Source organism: Petromyzon marinus, chromosome 7 (genome assembly GCF_048934315.1).
Source record: "Petromyzon marinus isolate PM22_M1 ecotype Great Lakes invasive population chromosome 7, UKy_Petmar_22M1.pri1.0, whole genome shotgun sequence".
Lineage (NCBI taxonomy): Eukaryota > Metazoa > Chordata > Hyperoartia > Petromyzontiformes > Petromyzontidae > Petromyzon > Petromyzon marinus.
Window position 1 is genome coordinate 2,363,080 of NC_133673.1, and position 15,947 is coordinate 2,379,026.

General features: G+C 45.6%; 1 protein-coding gene across 2 annotated transcripts in view; it reads left to right on the forward strand.

The window, feature by feature from the left end:
• The window catches only part of LOC116939847 (epidermal growth factor receptor kinase substrate 8-like), a 38,174-nt gene extending 22,237 nt beyond the window's left edge, over positions 1–15,937 (forward strand). For both annotated transcript variants that reach the window (XM_032948754.2, XM_032948755.2), the window contains 6 exons: positions 3,680–3,754; positions 5,182–5,330; positions 6,248–6,425; positions 7,742–7,779; positions 10,147–10,258; positions 11,009–15,937. In XM_032948754.2, the coding sequence (XP_032804645.2) occupies positions 3,680–3,754; positions 5,182–5,330; positions 6,248–6,425; positions 7,742–7,779; positions 10,147–10,258; positions 11,009–11,134 (678 nt within the window). In that variant the 3' untranslated portion in view covers positions 11,135–15,937. The remainder of the gene's footprint in view (positions 1–3,679; positions 3,755–5,181; positions 5,331–6,247; positions 6,426–7,741; positions 7,780–10,146; positions 10,259–11,008) is intronic.
• Positions 15,938–15,947: the final 10 nt, after the last annotated feature.

Below are 15,947 nucleotides of genomic sequence, written 5' to 3' on the forward strand. Positions count from 1 at the left end.
TATTTTTTTGCGTTATGCTTGGCAAGCATGTGATCCACTGGGGTTAGCCATAGTCGCGTTGTGTATTTTTTGTGGTTGCATAGCTTGAGTAGCACAATATATATAGTTGATGTCTTCGGGGATCAGACGGAAGAGTTTCCACGGCAAATTCATTCTGTTATCCACGGGAGATGTGGATACGGCAACACTGATACTATTTGTGTTCAACGCAGAGCCAGATGTGTTGACACAACATCAAGTGAACTCACGAATATGTGTGTCTCGGTCTGTAGCTGATTGAAGAAGTTTATCTTCCTAGGCAGTGTGCTTATGACTAACTCCAATTGGGCAGCGGAGGTCTCACTCAGAATCAGTCGAGCAGCAGTATATTTTTTCATCACCTGCGTAATGATATATGGAAGCTACCTAGCCTTTCGCTCCATATGAAGCTCCGGGCCTTCTCGGCCATAGTTATGCCCTCCCTTCTCAATGCCTGAGAAACGTGGAACCATTTCAAGGAATATCCGCCCCGGTTTGAAACAGTCAGGCTGGCCTGCCTACGATCCATCATGGGTTTAACCAGACTGGATTGTGTGAGGAGCTCACATATCCTTGAAAGATCTGGACACAGTCCCATTGGTGAGCCCCTCCAGCAGGCAAGGCTGTGTGGCTGGGTCGTGTAGCCCGCATGCCTAGCCACTGCATGCCCAAGCAGCCCCTGTTTGACTGGAGAGAGGAGGCAAACCGGGCATGGCATGGGCTAGAGAAGAGATGGACTGCTGCGGTACAGAAATATGTGGAGCTGATTGGAATGGTGGTTATTACTATCCGTGTGTCTGTGTCTCTGTGGGTGAGGTTGAGAGGAAGAGACGGATCATATAAGAAATAGGCGCAGCAAACATGAGAGAGAGCACAGAGGCTGCTCTGCCGTGCGGGCGGCGCGAGTGACTGAGTCAGTGTGGCTGTGTAAACGTGGGCGATGCTGACTGAAGTAGGGGATGCCAGCTCGCCATGTCCTGGTTGATCCTCCCAGAAATTTGGTGGCCTTCGAGTGCAATGGATCGATGCACTGCCCTGTGCTGCACACCACGTAGCCCCTCAGCCTCTAACGCAGGGGTCGGGAACCTTTTTGACTAAGAGAGCCATGAAAGCAAAAAATTTGGAAATTTATTTCAGTGAGAGCCATATAATATATTTTAAAAGTGAATTCAACTAAATGTCAGTATAATAAGCCTCTGAATTTATTCTTTTAAATAATGTTGTTATAACACTCACCATTAATGCGACTTCTGGTGCTGCATGGATTTGCTGATGTCTTTGTAGTCGGGTTGGTACTTGGTGAGGTTAAGCTTCATGCAAGCGTTGAGGCTTTCATCCGTTAAACGTGATCGTAGGTTGGACTTGATGTTTTTAAGATGTGAGAATGACTGCTCACATGCATACGTAGATCCAAACATGGTCAATACAGCAATACTCACACGCTGCAGTGTGTGGTATGTGACAGGAAGCGCGTTCCAAGTTTTGAGAATCAGCTGGTCTTCGGGTTGGAGTTTTTTCATTTCTGTCCACATGTGCTTGCTCGCCAACTCCGCTTTCTGTCGTGTGAGTCTTTCCAAATCTTCATTCAGTGACTTGAACTTATTCACCCACATGTCTGAGGCCTTCAGGTCAGCCACTTCTGCTTCAAAATCTCTGACGGAGACACCAGGGATGTAATTCAGGTCGGCTGTGTTCAGTGAACACTCGTTTGGATGGGTGATGAACTTAAAAAGACGAGTGTGCTCACGAAATTCTCCAAAGTGTGCTTTGAAGGACTGTAGGAGACTGGATGTGCAGCCAGCTAGCTGGTGGAGATCAAGGTTTTGAATGGGCTCACTTGCTGTGCATGCATCTTTAAATTGGCTCAGTTTTTCAAAATGTAGTAAACGACCTGTTTCAAGATCCGTGATGAAAAGCTCCAGCTTGTTTTCAAAAGCAAATACAGCTTGTTGAAGGGATAACACTGTATTTCTAATGCCTTGCATTTTCACGTTGAGCTGGTTCAGATGTTCAGTCAGATCTACGAGATAGTAAAACTTGAGGAGCCACTCGGTGTCGGCTAGCTCAGGATGCCCGACGCCTTTCATTTCAAGGAAAGTCCGGATTTCGTTCAGGCAAGCCGCAAAACGGCTAAGCACCTTCCCTCTTGACAACCAACGCACATTGCTGTGCAAAAGCAGACCAGGATAGTTATTTACAACTTCATCCAGCAGTGTTTTAAACTGGCGATCATTTAAGGCTCGGGCAACAATAAAGTTGATCACACGAATGACCAGCGACATCACTTCGCCAAACTGCCTGTCACACATCTGAGCACAAAGTGCCTCCTGGTGTATAATGCAATGGAAACTTAGGATGGGTCTATTTTCATGTTCACGGAGAAGCGCCACAAATGCTTTGTTTTTCCCCACCATACACGGAGCACCATCAGTACACACTGAGAGAAGTTTATCCATAGGTAGACTTTTTTCTTGAGCAAACTCCATGAAAGACTTGAATAAATCCTCACCTCTTGTGGACCCTTTTAATGGCAGAACAGCAAGACTTTCTTCGCGCAGTGTGTCACCAACAGCATATCTTGCAATCACGCTGAACTGCGACAAATGGCTCACGTCTGTTGACTCATCCAAAGCCAGAGAAAAGAACGGCGCTGCATTTATGTCCTTCACTTGCGTTTCCTCCACTTTGTTTGCCATCACGATGGTACGATCATGAACAGTTCTTGCCGACAGAGGCATGTCTTGTATCCGTTTGATTATCTTGTCTTTGTTCGGAAGATCATCAAAAAGTTCATTGGCTACATCCAGCATGAACGTTTTAGCATACTCGCCATCTGTGAATGGTTTTCCGTTCCTCACTATTGCTAAAGAACCAGCAAAGCTAGCCGAATTATAGTCACCTTGCCGGGTCCATACGCGGAGTTGCTGCTGGCTAGCTTGCACCCTGCTCAGAAGCTCTTGGCACGCTTTCTTTCTGCTGTCTCCCGCAGGGTATTTTGATGCAAAGGTAGCATGGCGCGTGTCGAAGTGCCGCTTTACATTCGACCGTTTCAACGATGTAATTTTGTCATTGCAAATTAGACACACCGCAGAACCCGCTCTCTCCACAAAGTCGAATTCTTCGGTCCATTCGTCCTGAAATGTACGATACTCGTCGTCTTTTTTTCTTTTCGCCATCTTCTTCGTGGAAGGGTTAGCTTTGAGCTAATGACCGAGCAGACGCAGTCTCAGACTGATTCAAAAGGGGGCGTTTACCTGTTTTACCCAGCAACGGCAAACGTAGGCCAGTATCATCCAATTAAAATAATGGACAATTGCTCCTGCAGCCCTGAACAGGACATGCGCAGTGAAAAATCGATGGATGGATTAAAACAAGTGAGAATATTTTGTTTTATCTGCGAGCCATATGCAATCATCAAAAGAGCCACATCTGGCTCGCGAGCCATAGGTTCCCGACCCCTGCTCTAACGTATTGGCAATGGTGGTGGCCCGCCTCAGTACTCTCCAGGCTGCACCCTCTGCTTAGGGTCTGACAGCTGATGAGATTAGGCACATTCCAGGTGATTTATGAATTTAAAGTAAGTAACGTCACTGTATTCATTCGCATTGCATTGTCGAATGCGTGCATGACAGTGAGCGACGTTTCTCTGTGGTTGCTGCAGGCCAATCAAAAGAATCAACTCCAAAATCCGTCGGCCGAGGAGCTGCTTCACTCAATATTCGCCAGCCTACATAAGGTACGGTGCTATTGTCGTTTGTCATCAGGCATTTACCAGCTGTCACGGTGAGTCGCATCCCATCCTCTGCGACGACGCATCATTCAAAGCAGGACGATTGTCCGATTGATTGGCAACTCAAACAACTTTCCAGCCCACACTAAGTGATATGCGTTACGGGTGTTGTATTTAAAATGAATGTGCCAAAGGTAAGTCTGCGACACACCAACGAGCGACGCGAGCAACAAAGTGTAGTTGCCGTATGTTTATATTTTTACTGATGGAAGTGAGGACTGAATGTGTTTATGTCCAAACAAATTGCGTTTCTGAAAACATTTCCGGGGAGGTTAATTTTGTATTCCTGGCGTCTTTCCACACCTTACCGTCGTCACGCACATTTTTTCCCCCCGATGGCATAGATGTTTCCCTTGATGTTATTGTTAAACCTCGTTGTGACAAGTCTCGCGAACCCTCATCCACTTTACACCCTTCCTGGCAGTTGGAGACGCCTGCTTCGAATATTCACGGACGTTTAAAGTTTTATACTTTTACGCTGTCTGCTCTATATCATCGTCAACCATGGTCTATGCACTACTGGATAATGACCTCATGCCATTGCCATATCTCATGGTTTTTGCGATGGAATAATGCTGCTGCCTTCTGCGAGCTGATCTCATTGCTTCATCTCCCCGATGACCTGAACGGCTGCTCTTAACAAGCGCTCATCGTTTTTATTTCAGTTCATGAAAATGTTTCAACAAACACTCAATTGGGCATCCATCAAACAATAAATACATAAGTAATATGGAATATGCCGTCATGCATCCTGGACTACGCTTTTGGCTGAAAAATGTACAGCTTTGCATTACTCATAATGAAAAGTAAACTAAACTTTTTATTTTACCAGGTAAGGCCCACTGAGCTATATAACAGTTCTTTTTAAGTAGCGACCTGGCCACAAATGATAGCTCAACGAAGTGGCTTATCATGTGGCAATTTATAGCAACCAATAATCTAAACGCAAGTTTCTAAATGTGGAGGGTAAAAACCGGAGGACCCGGAGAAAAATCCACGCGACCACGGAGAGAGAGACACGCAGACTCCAAATATACAGCAGGCTTCAGGGTCGGGATCGAACCCACGCCCCCCTGTATAGCAGGCGAGGTAGTTAACATTGAAATGAGATTGGTTGGAATATCAATATGGGGTGTACCTGTGTGCAGGGGCTTAATTACATTTTTCACTGCATGGGGAACAGGTGGTGCTGCTTTCTGTTCGTCCCTTGCCAAAAGCTACTTCCCACCCCACCGTTCACTTCAATACTGCATCTCGTGGCCAACTAAACATTTACATGATATCATCTTTGACAACCATGTTACATACATCCCGCAACGTGTCATCTTCTTTGAAGAATGGCTGTATATTCGGTGCACGTTGTCACCCCGCAGCTCGTGAAGAAAACGGGAGGTCCGGAGTTAGCGAGCAGCGTCATCAGCCCACTGCTCACTGAGGAAACAAGAGACCTGCTGGAGGATCATGTGACCGAGGCAGAACGATTGCTCTGGGTGTCCCTTGGCAATGCCTGGAAAGCGTCAAGGTAATTTCATCCAAGACAGAGCACAAACCATGCAATTACAGTAGCTTAAACACTCATTAAAGTTTCAACACAACGCGTTTTCCATTGCAGATTAATTTAATGTAGCATGGGCTTTCGCGACCGATGTTACGATTCGCAATAGGTTTTTGGGTCAGATCGCGAGAGTGAAATGCGTGCCGTCAACCCAGTTGCTAAACGTTCTGGTTCGCTGTGCGACTTCGACTGGCGGTGCTGCTGAAGCGGTGCTAAGTTGGCACGTTGGCTTGTCGCGCGACGGCTTTGTTGATCGGCTCTGTCGGGTGGAGGAGAGTTCACGATACACGTTTTGCTTGCGCGATCTGGACCAAAATATCAATTACGAATCGCCGCGTCAAATAATTGGTGTTGGTGAGTTTAAAAAAATAAAATAGACTCCAGGTGACGACCTCGACATTATTCTGGCCCCTCCCACCCCTCTTTGCTGAACCTACGCTCTGATGCAGCCTCCCCAGCCCGACACGGCGTCTGTTGTTGGGTTGACAATGTCTCGAACGGCATTGCATTGTTAAATGACTGAACATCCTCGATGGAACTACAAATGTGTTTCACGTTGATAGTAACTCTACGGTATTTTGTGCGTGTAAATTAAAATACTTTAAGCTCTGTGTTGCTCTATGCACGTTGAACTTCTTTTGCACCATACGACGCCAACCGTGCTAACCGGAGGTGCGAGGGAATGACCAAAAGCTAAACTCTAAGAGCAGTTCTTCGAGAAATGAGTGCTCAATCTAGATAATTTATAAGTGCATAGCTCCATTGGCTTCCGAACATAGGAAGGAAGAGCGTTCCAGACGGCCCCAAACGTTCCAGACGGTGGGATTTGCGTGCCTGGGTGTTTTCTGCCTGAAGTCGAGGTCACGCTGGTTTATTTATGGCAGGGAGGAGTGGCCACAGGATCAGGCGGTGCAAGAGTACACTCCGAAGTTCAAAAACGGCTGGGAACCTCCAGCTTTGCTCGCCGATGAGGATGATTGCAGCGAGCTGTGCTGCCCTTCAGATTCGGTCAGTGTGGTCGAGCAGAAGAGGCAACAGCAGAAGCAGCAGAAATCCACAAAGGTTTGACGGGGATATCATTAAACGTTCCCTTGATTTACCCTCTGACTCCAGTTGCACAAATGTATCTTTTTTTTTTTGCAAGTAAACAGACCGTAAACAGACGTGAGCCGTCGCTTAGCGATACCCCTCCATGACCACCTCCAACATCCCCCCCCCCACAGAGTGTCCCCACCCCGACTCACGCACCCCCTCCATCCCGTACCTCTCCTCACTCCCGCAAGGCCCCCCCCCACTCCCGCCCCCCTCATTCCTGCACCTTTTCCTGAATTGAATCCACGCCGTTTATTTGTTTAAAGTTTAGTGTACATCTCTGCCATTAATATTCAGGGGAGATGGCATATCAGACCTCATTTCCAGACATCACGTATGCAGCAGCAGTAGCGATCGGTATAATATATTTTTGTCCAACTGTACAATGGAAAAGAAGTAATAGGTAAAAAATTTAAATATAAGAGGAAGCGCAATTCTGAAATAAATGTATAATGTTTTTTTTTTACTCAACACCCTCATCAACAAGACTGCCATAGAATAAATATAAATCTATACCTTCCGACGTTTTGGATACTGGGTCCCCTTGCGCACCACTGACCAACGCTGCATTGTCATATCATTGATCAAATAAGGAAAACAATGTACACGCATCGAATTTTCCAAATATTTTTTTACCAAATAACAATTTGTTTCCAAAGTCACCAGTGGGTATCGTAAAACGTCGCCACGATGACCACGTGAGCCCAGTGTGGCCGGGGTTGTAGTCGGTGAAGGAGTCTAGCGAGCGGAATCATTTGGGGAGTTCTGCATTGGCTCTTGCTTGTTACGGCAAGTGCAGTCGGTCCACTGACGCGTCAGATCAGAATCAGATTCTTAATTTTTACTGGAGGAATCCAATGAGCTATGAAGCTCTTTTTCACAGATGTCCAGTAGGGAAACGGGCTCAGAATGTTACAACAAAAACAATACAAAAACACGATAGGAGTGAAAACTATAGGAAATGTAAACAAATTATTATTTTTTTAAATATATACTAATAAAACTAAACTTTTTGTAATCTTACCAGGTAAGGCCCACTGAGCCATTAGCTTCTTTTTCAGAAGTGACCTGGCCACATATGAGAGCTCAGCGAAGTGGCTTATCGTCGTGTGGAAATCCACAGCAGCGGAAATAATCTAACAAATAAGCCGTGCTGCCATTCCAGTGTACGAGTCATTCCATAGCTGTACTTTATACACCGTGTGCCATTACGTTCTGCACAGAGTGCTTTGTATTCAGCCGGTCAAAGTGCATTATTTCTAAGCTCAGCTTTTGTTGGATTTTAGGAATCGCCGGAAGACGAAATATCGCTGGACAGCAACAAGTGAGAGCAACATATACACGGATAACTGCGTTGTGATTTGTGTATCATTCATACATGATAAAGGGTTTTTTGGGTTAGATCGCATAAATCTAAAAATGTGTTGTTGAACCCACCACCACCCGACACATGCTATTAGTAAGGTTTGTCGTGTAAACAAAACGTGCCAATTGGTTACAAGTTCAGCACACCAGTGTGTTGGAGAGTAAACCCACTACAACATTTACAATTTTCGGTGTGTTGGAGAGGAAAGGATGTTGCTGTTTACATTCATTGCCTGTACAATTTTGGAAGTGAAATGTATGGTAACTCTTGACTTAAAGCTTTCGTGACTGCAGGAATTCATATTCTTTTGGTCTTTCGGTAAAGTCACGTAGATAGAAAAAATAATTAAAATATCACGACGTTTCGATCACAACACAAGCAACCATCATCAGGTGAAAAAATTGCGAGAGAGCTAAAGGGTTGAATTTCGCAGTCACCCCTAAATACATCCCAGTTGATGATATCATTGCCCAGGTCGACGTAGCCCTTAAGGGTTTGGAACACATTCCTGCAGACGTGGCAAGATCGGAAATTGCTGCAATCCTCAAAAACGCTAAGACACCTATTAGCAACATCAGTTAGGATGAGCGCTTTGAGCTTTCTCAACTAAAAAAGAGAGATGGCATAGTCATCCTCTGAGCCGACAAGGGCAATGCCACTGTCATCATGGACAAAACCACATACAACAACAAAATGATGATAGCTATACCAAAATCAATTGAGATTCCACCAACCGCCTGGTTACGAAAACCAACAATATCATCACTGATTCGACATCTTTAATCGAACCAACCAAGCGGCTTTCCTTAAAACCCTCTGCTGTGAGACCACCCAGATTTTTTGGCTTACCAATAATCCAAAGAAGATACACCACTTCGGCCTACCATCTCCACCATTGACTCACCCACTTACAAACCGGCCCAATTTCTGTCTGAGACCTTACAACCATTCACTGGTAAGACCACCTCAGCTGGACTTAACTCACCTCACTTGGTATCGTTAATTAAGGACATCTCACTATCTCCAGGCGATTTGCTTGTCAGTTTCGATATGATATCTTTGTTTACCAAAGTTCCTGTTCCTGACACCATTTGGTCCAACATTGACTGAATGCTGATGTACTGGCCCTGGTTAGACACTGCCTCACCAACACTTACTTCACCTGGAATGGAACATTCTACAAACAGGTTGAAGGTACCCCAATGGGTTCTCCCTTATCTCCAGTTTTAGCCAACGTTTCCATGGAAAATTTTGAGACAGATGCCAACCAGGCATCCACCCTACGTCCTTCCTTTTGGAAGAGGTACGTAGATGACACACTCGTCATCTGGCCACATGGCCTACCAGCTCTGGACCAATTCTTCAACCATATCAATTCCATACACCCAGCCATCAAATTCACCATGGAGGTGCAAAAGGATGGCAATTTACTATTCTCGGATGTCTACAGGAAAGCCACCCATACAGATGCCTACCTAAAGCCTGACTTCCATCACCATCCATCCCAGAAGGATTCCCTCATAAAAAAAAAACTCTATACCATAGAGCTCGATGTATTTCTGACAATCACCACCTAGCCAGTGAACTGGAACACGTACACCAAGCCCTCAAGATGAATGGATATTCAGACTATACAATCTGTAAAGCTATCACCCCAACCGTTGGGAAAGAACCATCTGAGGAACCAATCAAAACCATCACCTTGCCATACATATCAGGGGTCACCAAAAAGATTTACAAAATCATGAGCAAACAAGATCCAGGTTCGATTCAACACAGTACGTAAAATTCATGATCTGATCCCATCTGTGAAGGATGTGATCCCTGACATGAAATACCCTGGCGTCTACAAACTAAGCTGTGTCTACGGCAGTAGTTACATTGGGGAAACTAAGCGACATGTCTCGGACCGTGTTCGTGAACATAAGGCAGATTTGAAACAGGGTAGGACCAATACATCAGCCGTGGCTGATCATTGTTTTAATGCTGTGAGCATACACAAAATATTTGTAGCCTCTCTGGCAAAAACAACCCCGCGTCCAGTTTGGGAGAGGTTTTACTGTATCTTAAATAAATTCACACTCAATCAATGTTAAGTGCAGTGCAATTACCCGCACCCCATTGGTTGGCGACTTACGGTGCGAAAGAAGTTCAACATACATTCCTAAAAATGCAGTTGTACGGGGGAGAGCTGTTTTCCTTGGGTTAACACACAGATGATGTATTGGGTGAATGCAAGCCTTGAGATTTGGCCACCTTCTGGAAGCGAACTGGAGTGACAAATGACTCTGGAGCTAGTCTCAAAAATAGTGTCCTCTTTTGCAGATGCGACGATGACCCTGGTGTCCAAGAAGTCAAAGTACTCGCCATTGCATTAAACCGATTTGCGTCAAGAAACAAAACTGAGCTCTCCATCCAGAAAAACGACATTGTTTTGGTGAGCCTCTCACTCAACGGACACCTCGTGTTGTATCGCCCTGAGATCGCACTGCAAGATGCGATAATCTCCTTTACGAGGGACGTTTGCGAGAATTGGAACACCACTGATAACAGAGTACATTTTTAAACAGCGTATATTTTGCGTAGAATAAATATGCTGAAAATATACGTTTGTAAAATGAGACCAATATGTAAAGTCGTTTGCAAATTGAGATCACCTCCTTCTAATAGTTCCAATACAACTGAGCAAATCTGTTGTTTAGGTTGGACCGTACCAAATAGATGTAAATCCAGGTAATTAAAATAATTAACATAGGTTAAGCAATTTCCATTGCACTGCATGAAACGTTGTTCATCAACAACCCATGCTGAAGAGTACACCACGTATTGTGGTTGTACCTGGGGACTTATTGCGTCCTCCACAGGGAAGTTATGTGTACCATTTGCCTCCAGCTCTACGCCTCACTACCCAGGACTTGACGCATTACACCCAGATCTTCATGGAAACATGTAGAGTAACGCCATCGCCGGCATAGCTGAGAAATATTTCTCAACGAGCGAGGCATTCTTATGTGCCTTGTGGTGGCCTAGAACATGCCGTACGCGAATTGCATATGAAATAAAGCATTTTATTTGTTATGCTATGTATTAAAACACTTGGCAATTTGATAGAATAATGCAAGGCTCGATATTATATTAAATATTTCTCCGTTGTATGTTTTTTTCCCTATGTATATTTTAATTACAGGTAAACGATCACAGCAAGAAATGGTGGAAAGTAACCAAGCAAGATGGAAAAAAAGGCTTTGTGCCTCACAACATCATGGAAATCATAGAGAGCCCAGACGAAATGCAAGAAGCATTATTTGCTTAAACGGAATTACACAGTGATAAAACTGGAGTCTGCCACTTTAGTCATATCTCCTCTGAAATCCATGCAGCAAACGATTGTCTTTCAACATAGCAAAACACAAAATAATAACTACTTACCCTGAACGTTAACAACGAAGAACCATCGATCATCATGATCTCCAAACCTATAAGGGAAAAAAAAACCCGACGAATCTTCATTTTCGAGCCAAAACATGTTATCGTTTAGAAGGATGCGCAAAACAAAGAATGAACGTGTTCTATTTCAAAGTCAGCCCACGGCACAGACAACATCTCCTTAATGACTGTGCACCGCGCCAGAAATATGTGGCATCCTGAGGACTTTTGGTGATGGGGTTCAAAGTAAAAAAAAAATATCCCCTCACCGTTGAGGCAGTGTGTCATTGTTGGGTCACGGAAGCCGTTCAGGCTTTACTCATGCACCAGTGCAGGACTGGTTGCATTTTTACTTGTAAAAAGTTATTGTCTGACCCACAGGTTTTGTTGTTGAGGGACTATCCACACTCTTGCATTGGACTTCATTTCTATCGGTCCTAATTTTCAACTCCGCCGTAGCCTATGCCATGCATTTCCTTGACTATAATTGTTTTTAATGGATACATATTTCACATGTTATATCTATGTGACCTTTTTTGCAAGTATCCAAAATGATGAAATATAAGAATAGGTTTTTTTCCCATATATGACTGCTCGACCCGAGCTATACATGTTTCTCAATACTTGCATTATCTTTGTGCTGTTCGCCTTTTGGCGTTCTCTGGGCTAACACTCGTGAGACAAGGCCATGAAGAAGGCTGTCTCTGGTGTAACCCGTCTCAAAGACAATGCATACATTATCGGAGCATGTTTACTTGCATGTTTTGCCACAAGTATGTGTGGTTAATGTACACTTGATACCTTGCAAAAGGTATCTGTTTGGTGTTTGAACATCTTAACAACTGTTTTATTTTTTTATTTAAAACTTTCGTGACTGCAGGGATTCATATTCTTGGTTCTTTCGGTAAAGTCACGTAGAAGGGAAACAATAAAATAATAAAAATATAAAACAATAAAATTCTCACGACGTTTCGACTGCAACACATGCAATCATCATCAGGTGTGAAAACCACAGCAAGAAAATTTGAAAAAAGTGGCGTTTTTTTAACGTTAGCACCACGGAGAGCGATTTGGCAGTTATTCAGATGGACGAGTCCATCTATATTCTTAGTTTTTTCGGTAAAGTCACGTTGAAGAGAAACATCAAAATAATAAAATATATATAAAACAATAAAAAATTCTCACGACGTTTCGACCATAACTCAAACTGTCATCTTCAGGTGTGTTGGTTTGCATAAATTTATTTTTAAACGGCGCATTTATTTATTTATAAAAAAACGTTAGTGTCACGCGCAGCGATTTGGCAGTTTACCCAGGACTAGTCCATCTATATTTTGAAAAGAGGAGGGGGTAGACGAAATTTTTTATAATGTATGCTGTCTGAAAGCCACCATAAGCGTGAACAATCAATTAAGACCCGAAATGGTATATCTAATCCTTCCAATGATTGCTAAGCCAGAATCCACCTCGGTTGAAATTGTCTCTGTGTTTGTATATGTGGATAGCCTCATGAACGAATCTCTCATGGTAGCCAGATGGCTTGCAGATAACCTCTGTCTTGCAGAAGTCAATGTCATGTGAGCCTACTGAATTATAACAGTGATCTGCCACGGCCGAGGTGTTGCTCCTACCGTGTTTTAGGTCTGCTTTGTGTTCACGGATGCGGTCCGAGACATGTCGTTTGGTTTCTCCAATGTAACTACTACCACAAAGGCAGACGCCAGGGTACTGTATGTCCGGAATCATCTTTTACAGACGGAACCAGATCACGGATTTTATGTAATGTGTTGAATCGGACCTGGATTTTGTGTTTTTTCAAGATTTTGGAGATCTTTTTTGTGATCCCCGCAATGTAGGGTAAAGTGATGGTTTTGAATGGCTCCTCAAGAGGGTCCTTCTTCATGGTTGGAGTGATAGCTTTGCGGATTGTGTAGTCGGAGTAACCATTAGCCTTAAGAGCTTGGTGTACGTGCTTGAGTTCACTGGCTATGTGTTCCTGGTCGGATATGCATTGGGGTCTATGGTGCAGAGTCTTGATGAGGGAATTCTTCAGGGATAGATGGTGGTGGGAATCCGGTTTCAGGTAAGCATCCGTATGGGTAGCTTTCCTGTAGACAGAGTGGCTCATTGGACCAGCAGGTCTCTTATTAGGACATCCAAAAAAGGTAGCTTGCCATCTTTTTCGACTTCCATGGTAAATCTGATGGCTGGGTGTATGGAATTGATGTGGTCGAGTAATTGGTCTAGAGCAGGCCGGCCATGTGGCCAGATGACAAAATGTACCTCTTCCATAAGGTTTGGGCGCAGAGTGGCAGTCTGGATGGCGTCAGTCTCAAATTTCTCCATGAAAATGTTGGCTACAACCGGAGATAGGGGAGAGCCCATTGGGGTGCCCTCAGTTTGTAGAAAGTTCCATTCCAAGTGAAGTATGTATTGTTTAAGCAGTGTCTCACCAGGGGGGTACCTCAGTGTTTAGTCCTTGATGAACCAAGTCTTCAATGATTGCGATGTTTTATTGCCAGGAAGGGTGAAGCCTATTGTTATTTTACATGTTCAAACAATACACATCACTGTGTCAACTCCAAATCTGCAGATATGGTGTAATCACATAGTGCATCACTGCTGTAATATATCTTTAACAACACTCACTAGGACTTAACATGAAGGGGTAATGGCCCCTTCCACCCACAACCAGTGGAGGGACAGCCTCCGGGCTATCTATCCTAGTCACTGACCTACTCCTATAGCCCTCCGTCTGGCTGGAGCTAAGGATGCTGACCCACCGCTGGCACCGGTGGGTCTCTGACCACTGGCCCGTCCAGACCCGGTCCTGAGAAGGACGTTGGGCTGAGGGAACTTCAGGGTCCTAGCCTCTCGACCTCTGGCACCGCACTGAGCCCCGGCCCTCAGAAGGACGTCGGGGCTTGGGGTCCAGGGTCTCGTCTCCAGGTGGCTCCTCGACTTGGGCTTGAGGCGAACTGAGCTCTGCTCTCAGGAGCCAGCCTTTTATACGATTCCCCACCGAGGGGCGGGGTTCTGAGGGATCACAGATCCCCCACAGCCCCCTCCCCTCAGGAGGGGTTCTGGCCACAGGTAGTCCATCCGATCTGTGTTTGTTTATCCCGCTTTCTGCCTAGGGGCAGGGTTCTGGGGGATCACACACACACACACTCCACAGCCTCCACCCCTCAGGCGGGGTTTTGGTCAGGGTTATCAATGACCCCGCTCTGGTAGATACTGTGTAGCGTGTGTGTGTTTACAGAGTGACCACCATACATGCAGTGCACATTTTTTTGTGTTACATCTGTAGTGACATCGCGGATGTCACTGTGTGGTGCCGGCCCTAGAGGGGCACGGCGTGCGATGCACTTCCATCGTAGATGTCACTGGGTAATGCCGGATCTAGCGAGGCACGGGTTGGGATGTACTCACATCACGGACATCACATGTGTAGCGACATCGTAGATGTCACTGGGTAATGCCGGATCTAGCGAGGCACGGGTTGGGATGTACTCACATCACGGACATCACGTGTGTAGCGACATCGTAGATGTCACTGGGTAATGCCGGGTCTAGCGAGGCACGGCTTGCGATGTACTCACATCGCGGACATGACGTATGTAGCGACATCGTAGATGTCACTGGGTAATGCCGGCTCTAGCGAGGCACGGGTTGTGATGTACTCGCATCACGGACATCACGTGTGTAGCGACATCATAGATGTCACTGGGTAATGCCGGATCTAGCGAGGCACGGGTTGGGATGTACTCACATCACAGACATCACGTGTGTAGCGACATCGTAGATGTCACTGGGTAATGCCAGCTCTAGCGAGGCACGGCGTGCGATGTATTGCCATCGCGGACATAACGTGTGTAGCGACATCATAGATCTTACTGGGTAATGCCGGCTCTAGCGAGGCACGGCGTGTGATGTATTGCCATCGCGGACACCCCGTACATGTGGGTGTAGTACCAGCCCTAGAGGGGCTCGGTGAGCGCTGACAGAGAGCGCTGAGTGGCACCACGCTCGGCGTGCAGTGCCGTCCCCTATAGGAGGGGGTGTGAGGGTGCCGGCCATGAATGGGGTTAATGAAGGCCATGGCACTCTGGTTGACCCTGGAAGGCACGTGATGGGTAAAGTCTACACGGGCGCCCCAAGTGGGTGCTAGGGGTGGTCACGTGTTGGGGCGAGATCCTGCTAGAGGGTTCGAGAAGGTGGTCTTGGCCAAGGGCGGAGCCAGCCTCGACCAGAGGGACCGGGGGTTCAGTGTTGCTGTTGTTATCCTGAATATCTACGTTCTACGTCGGAGAAGAGTCACCACCACATGGACCTGGACCCAAGCCGGGGTCCTGTCCGTTGTAGCTACTCTCAGTGTAATTAGCCTGGTGTTCCACCACCATAGGGTGTTATCTGGTAAAGGGGCAGTCACCCCCTTCGTGTTGGTATCAATAAATGTGTTGCCTCCAAAGAGTATGTCTGCGAATCAGTTGAATCCACTACACATCTATTATTATTTTTGTCCAGCTTGCAGCCAATTTTCTGTTGTGATGCATGAGGTTTTCTTCTGACTCTGCAGTGAATATTCCATTTCACCCTCCAGGGAACCCTTTTGTTTTCTCTATTAATTTCGCTTCATATTTGTTGTGGAATTTAAATTTCACATCAGTGAAGGGGTAGTAAACCAAACAAACTCCAAG